The sequence below is a fragment of the Mastomys coucha genome, unplaced genomic scaffold, assembly GCF_008632895.1.
Source record: "Mastomys coucha isolate ucsf_1 unplaced genomic scaffold, UCSF_Mcou_1 pScaffold11, whole genome shotgun sequence".
NCBI classification, from domain to species: Eukaryota; Metazoa; Chordata; class Mammalia; order Rodentia; family Muridae; genus Mastomys; species Mastomys coucha.
This window is the reverse complement of record NW_022196893.1, coordinates 12,498,981-12,505,044: the sequence shown is the minus strand read 5'-3', so window position 1 is coordinate 12,505,044 and position 6,064 is coordinate 12,498,981. Positions and strand designations below refer to the sequence as shown.

The 6,064-nt window shown below is 45.9% G+C and overlaps 1 protein-coding gene across 6 annotated transcripts in view; it reads left to right on the top strand.

Moving 5' to 3' along the window:
• Rangap1 (Ran GTPase activating protein 1) overlaps window positions 1-6,064 on the top strand; it is a 23,263-nt gene that overhangs the window by 3,509 nt on the left and 13,690 nt on the right. For 2 of the 6 annotated variants that reach the window (XM_031350154.1, XM_031350166.1), the window contains exons 1-3: window positions 985-1,270; window positions 2,624-2,770; window positions 5,543-5,670. In XM_031350154.1, coding sequence (XP_031206014.1) covers window positions 1,162-1,270; window positions 2,624-2,770; window positions 5,543-5,670 — 384 coding nt within the window. In that variant the 5' untranslated portion in view covers window positions 985-1,161. Of the gene's footprint in view, window positions 1-983; window positions 1,271-2,311; window positions 2,427-2,623; window positions 2,771-5,542; window positions 5,671-6,064 lie in introns of those variants that run through there. The other 4 variants (XM_031350185.1, XM_031350176.1, XM_031350157.1 and 1 more) reach the window with 3 other exon arrangements.

Genomic DNA, 6,064 nt, shown 5'->3' with positions numbered 1-6,064 from the left:
AAAAGAAAGAAAAACCTAAACAGAATTAGAGAGTGGGACTCTCAGATTTATCAAAGACACCCATGATTTAACCAATCATGCTTATGTAACAACAAAGTCTATAAACCTCCAAAAGGCCTGGGCTGGGAAGGCTGCCAGGTATCTGTACACAGGAGTCTTGGAGGATGTCGGGCCTTAAGAGTACGTGGAAGCTCGGGGCTCTTTCCTCAGACTTTCCTCGTGCATTCTTTGTTTATTTGGCTGTACATTTGTAGTCTTTAAAATAGTTTGTTTGCTGGCTTAATGGTACATACCTTTAATCCCAGCACTGGGGAGGCAGAGGCAGTGGCTCTCTAGTACTTTGAGGCCATCTTGATCTACAGACTGAATTCAGCTAGCCAGAGATACACAGTGAAACCTTGTAAATAAATGAATGAATGAATAAGTTATTTGCTGGGGGTTAAAGGTATAGTTCAATGAGAAGTCTAGGGTACTGTCCCCACCACATACCCACACATATACACATCCTTTATAATAAACCAGTAGATAATTTTATTTAAAACAGAAACTAGCCAGGCAGTGGTGGTGCATGCCTTTAATCCCAGCACTTGGGAGGCAGAAGCAGGTGGATTTCTGAGTTTGAGGCCAGCCTGGTCTACAGAGTGAGTTCCAGCACAGTCAGGGCTACACAGAGAAACCCTGTCTCAAAAACAACCCCCCCCCCCAAAAAAAAACAAAAACTATTTTCCCTGAGTTCTGTGAGTTCTAGCAAATTAATTGACCCCATGGGGAGAATCATGGCAATCCTAGTTCATAGCCAGTACATTGGAAGCACAGGTAAACACACTGGAGCTCGTGGAGCATCACATGTGGAGTAGTGTTGTAGACTGGGCCCTCAACTCCTGGGATCCGAGTGTCCAGACTGAATTGGAAACAGCGGGCAGTGCCCTGCAGTAGTAAGTTGCTTGCTTGATGTGTCCACCGTGTGCCATTGAAAAACAATGGAGAGGCTGGGATATTTTCCACACACTGATCTATTGTGATGGCAGCTCTTGTGATGTAGATGCCTCTGGTCTCCTAGGAACCTTTGAAGGGCTACTGTGGCAAGTGCAATCTCTGGCCAGGGTTGAAACCAGACATGCAGTGACCTTAGCCTTGTGTGCCACCTCTAGTCATGCCATCATGTGCAGTGGGTTATTCCTTGGGATGGATGACCTGGATCCCATAGCCATCTATGCCCTGTTTGGGGAGTGGGACCCTCAGACAGAGTGCTGCCAAGATAATCAGGCAGGTGCGTGACTCTTGGAGCAGCTGCTACTTTGGGACCTGACTGTTCTACACTGGGTGTCCCTGCTGGGGTAGTTTGGAAAGGGACTTGCAGTACTTGATCTCTCTTCCACCTTTCCAGACTGTTCGTTTTTCTAATGACACTCATTTCTCTTGGTGGGTTAGCTCTTGCATTCTCCATGGCAGGAAGGGGGCTAATCCACAACCCTGATACTCCACACACACACACACACACACACACACACACACACACACACACACACACTTTGAGGTGTGCTTGGGATATCAAAAACAGTGCCTTAAGTTTCTAGAAGAATCCTTTTTACAAGGTTTTTTTTTTTCCTTTTTTCTTTTGTTTATTTGAGACAGGGTTTCACTCTGTAGACCAGGCTGGACTTGATGAACTCACAGAAATCCACCTGCCCCTGCCTCTGATGTGCTGGGATGAAAGGCGTAAAACACTATTTTTTAATAATTGTTTAAATTTTGTGTACATTAGTGTTTTGCCTACATGTAAGGGAGTCGGATACCCTGGAACAGGGATTAAAAATTGGTGTGAGTTGCCCTATGGTTGCTGGCAATTGAAAGCCAGTACTTTTAACCACTGACCCATCTCTCCAGCAGAACTATTTTTTTTTTAATGTGTTGAGTTTGTTGCCTTACATATATGTCTGTACCATTTGCCTGCAGTGCCCACAGAGGCCCTGGTCAACATAAGGATGCTGGAAGTCAAACACTAGTTCTCAGCAAGAGCAGCCTCTTACACGCTCGTGTGCGTGTGTGTGTGTGTGTGTGTGTGTGTGTGTGTGTGTGTGTGTGTGTGTAAGTAAGGACAAGGTTTTTTGTTTTTGTTTTTTTTTAATGTATATGAGTACACTGTGGCTGTACAGATGGCTGCGAGTCATCGTGTGTGGCTGCTGGGAATTGAACTCAGGACCTCTGCCAGCCCCGCTTGCTCGCTCTGGCCCTGCTCTCTCTAGTCCCGCTCGCTCTGGCTTAATTCACTGTAGCTGTCTTTAGACACACCAGAAGAGGGCGTCAGATCTCATTACAGGTGGTTGTGAGCCATCATGTGGTTGCTGGGATCCGAACTCAGGACCTTCGGAAGAGCAGTCAGTGCTCTTGCCTGCTGAAACAGCCCAAGGACAAGTTTTTAATGTGTGAGTATATGCATGTGAGTGGAGGTGCCCTGAGAGGTCAGAAGTGTCTGATCTGGAGCTGAACTTAACAGGCATTTGTGGGTGATGGGAACCAAATGTAGGTTCTTTGTAAGAACAGCAAGTACTCGCAACTGATGAGTCATCTTTCCAGTCTCCCCTCTCTTCGAGAATCTTTTTTAATGCAGTTTCTTCTTCAGTTTACAGATCCCCAGGGGAGCCCACCGTTGTAGGCATGGCCTCTGAAGACATTGCCAAACTGGCAGAGACCCTGGCCAAAACCCAGGTAGCAGGAGGACAGCTGAGTTTTAAGGGCAAGAGTCTGAAACTAAATACTGCAGAAGATGGTACGTTCCTGGGCTGGCTGTGTGAGGGAGGGGGTGCTGTGCTCGCTTGCTTGTCCCCAGGCTTTCTGCGCTACCTCATCTTTATCATTTGTCCTGGCAGTCTTGTGCCAGTGGTCCATTCTAACAGTGGCCTAGTCACACTTAGAGGCTTCTGTGACTATTATAAGAGAGGGAAAGGGAGAGTCATTCCCTTTTGTTTGGGTTTTTTTTTCCATTTATTTATTTATTTATTTATTTATTTTTGGTTTTTGGTTTTTTTCAAGACAGGGTTTCTCTGTATAGCTCTGGCTGTCCTGGAACGCACTCTGTAGACCAGGCTAGCCTTGAACTCAGAAATCCTCCTGCCTCTGCCTCCCAAGTTCTGGGATTAAAGGTGTGCGCCACCACCGCCCGGAGAAAAGGGAGATAGATTCTTATTCCCTAGACAGGGTTTCATTGATGCATAGCTCAGACTAGTCTTATACCTGTCCATCTAGCTCAGCCCCTGGCTTCAGGGCTGGCCTCTTCCTGCCTCTTCCCATCCCAGGGCCTCCGTCTTCCTTGTGGCAGAGGCCCTGAGGGAGCTGCAGTAAGACAATAGTGTTGGGCCCTCATGGGAAGTGTAAGTCCTTGCAACCAGGCAACCTTGGGAGATGGAATCAGCTCCTGTTTTCCTATTCTTGACCAAGGCTTAGCTAGCACGGAGAACTCCTTTGCTGCCTAGAAATTAGGGTATCTACCCTCAGACTTTGTGACGCCTTTTGGGGTTCTGGCCCAACCAGAGAAACTGGTTTGGACTTGCCAGATTGTTTGATGCACCCCTAAACTACTTCCCCCCCAAAGGGAACCTTTGAACCTTAGGATGGTGGGGATGTCCATCCCTAATAGCTTCGTGGTGCTTTGAAATTGACAGGTTTCTCGGTGGACACCCAACCCCTCAACTTCATCTGCTCTCTTTGGTTGGTTCCTTGTTGTGTTTGTTGCTTTATTTTGAGACAGGGTTTTCCTATATAGTTGAGACTTTCTATGTAGTTGAGCTCATAAAGATCCTCGTGCCTCTTGAGTGCTAAGATTGAAGGCACATACCACAATACCTGGATTTGATTTTGTTGTTTTGATTTGGTTTGGTAGTTTTGCTTTCCAGACAGGGTTTCCTTGGCTCTTTGGGGATTTACTCTGTTGACCAGGCTGGCCTCGAACTAGCTGTGTGGCAGAGAATGGCCTTGAGTTCTTAATCCTCCTGCTTCTAGGATTTGTATCGTCATCTCCGTGGGAAATGGGTAGAAGTGCTGCTGTTCTGTAAGTTAGGCTGACTCATTCAAGGTCACAGGTTGCACAAATTGCAAGATTTGTGAGGTCCAGCTCAGTTCCCTGCTCCCATGCTTCTGAATAGACACTGAGCTTAATTTGGTAAAGACAGATTTGCTAAAAAGCAGTTTCTGGTTTGCGTGATGATCCGAGTTCAATTGCTGGAACATGTAGTAAGAGAGAACTGATCCCTGCAAGTTGTTCTCTTACCTCCACATTTATGTGAACTTACACGAACACAGTAAATCAATAAATGTATACTGTTTGTTTTCTTTTTCCCAAGGCTTTATTCCCATTTTGCAGATATGAAAACTGACTGAGGACATGATAGAACTCCCTAAGGGCACGGTCACCAGTAGAGGTAGAATTGAGTAACTTTGAGAGAGTTGAACAAAGGACCCAAAAAGTGAAGGTCACTTTATTTATCTACCTTTAATTAATTATTTTTTAACTTTTCCATATTTATTTGGCAAGACAGGGTCTCTCTTTGTAAGTCTGGTTGTCCTGGAACTTGCTGTGTAGACCAGGTTGGCCTTGAAGTCACAGAGAATCCTCTCAGTGCTGCCTCTAGTGTACTGGGATTAAAGGCCTGTGCCACTAGGCCTGGCCCTGCCCTGCTTGCTTTTAAGGCTTATGTTTCCTTGCACAGCCATCTGGGAAATCCAGTCTCCTGACATTAGAGGTGGCTACCTTTTGGAGCAAGATTTGCAAAAGGCAAAGAGATTGGTCCCAGCCTTTGACCTCAGGACCCCTGGAGAGGCAACCCTAGCCGCATGACAGCAAGAAAATCAGAATTTCAAGGTCATTCTTGACTGTATAGAAAACTTCAAAGCCTGACTATGCTACATCTTGTCTTTAAAAATAACAGAAATGGCCTTTAATTCCAGCACTTGGGAGGCAGAGGCAGGTGGATTTCTAAATTCAAGGCCAGCCTGGTCTACAGAGTTGAGTTCCAGGGCAGCCGGGGCTACACAGAGAAGCCCTGTCTTGAAGAAAAAAAACAAACCCAAAGTAAATAAATAAATAAATAAATAAATAAATGAAATGAAATGAAAGCCCTGACTCATAATGTCACTAGTGTTAACTGATTGACATCACAGTGAATAGGCCTGTGCTTTTTTTTTTTTTTTTTTTTCCCCATTTTTCGAGGCAGGGTTTCTCTGTATAGCCCTTGGCTGTTCTGGAACTCACTCTGTAGACCAGGCTGGCCTCAAACTCAGAGATCTGCCTGCCTCTGCCTCCCAAGTGCTGGGATTAAAGGCATGTGCCACCACTGCTCAGCAGGCCTGTGCTTTCTTGAACATAGAGGTAGAGGAATAGTTTACACAGCTCTGCTCCTTTGGAAGCTGTGAGCCTGTCCATCTCTCCTTTCTCCAGTAGGCACATGGTTCATAGCCCTTGGAATAAATGAGTAAATGCTTCCTGTGTTTTCCTGCTTGATGGGTTCGTGGCTGCCTAAGCCTGAGGTGTCTTTTGTTTACATAGCTAAAGATGTGATTAAGGAGATTGAAGAGTTTGATGGCCTCGAAGCTCTACGACTGGAGGGCAACACGGTGGGTGTGGAAGCAGCCAGAGTCATCGCCAAGGCCTTAGAGAAGAAGTCTGAACTGAAGGTGAGCACAGGAGGCTTGTACTAGAAAAGATGCCCTCCCCTTGTCACAAGCTGCCAAAGCCCTGTCCTGGTGACTGATTCCACATAGTTCCTCTCCCTTTGACTGCTTGAGAACACAAACTTTTACCCTTTTTTTCTGAAATGAGGCAATCTTCAGGTAGCAGTAGGAATCTAGGGGTCTTAATTGGAGGTGGCACCCATGAAAGACAAACTTGGAGTCTTCTGCTCGCAGTGCATGTGCCATTTTCCCAAGGAGCATGAAAATTAGCTGACACATGCTTCTAGTAGGCCACTCTTACAAACCCACCTGCAGTAGTCAGAGCTGGGGATATGGCTTTTGCAACCAAGTTCTGATGGCGCCTGCCTTTGTGACATTTATCTGATTTTTTTTTTTT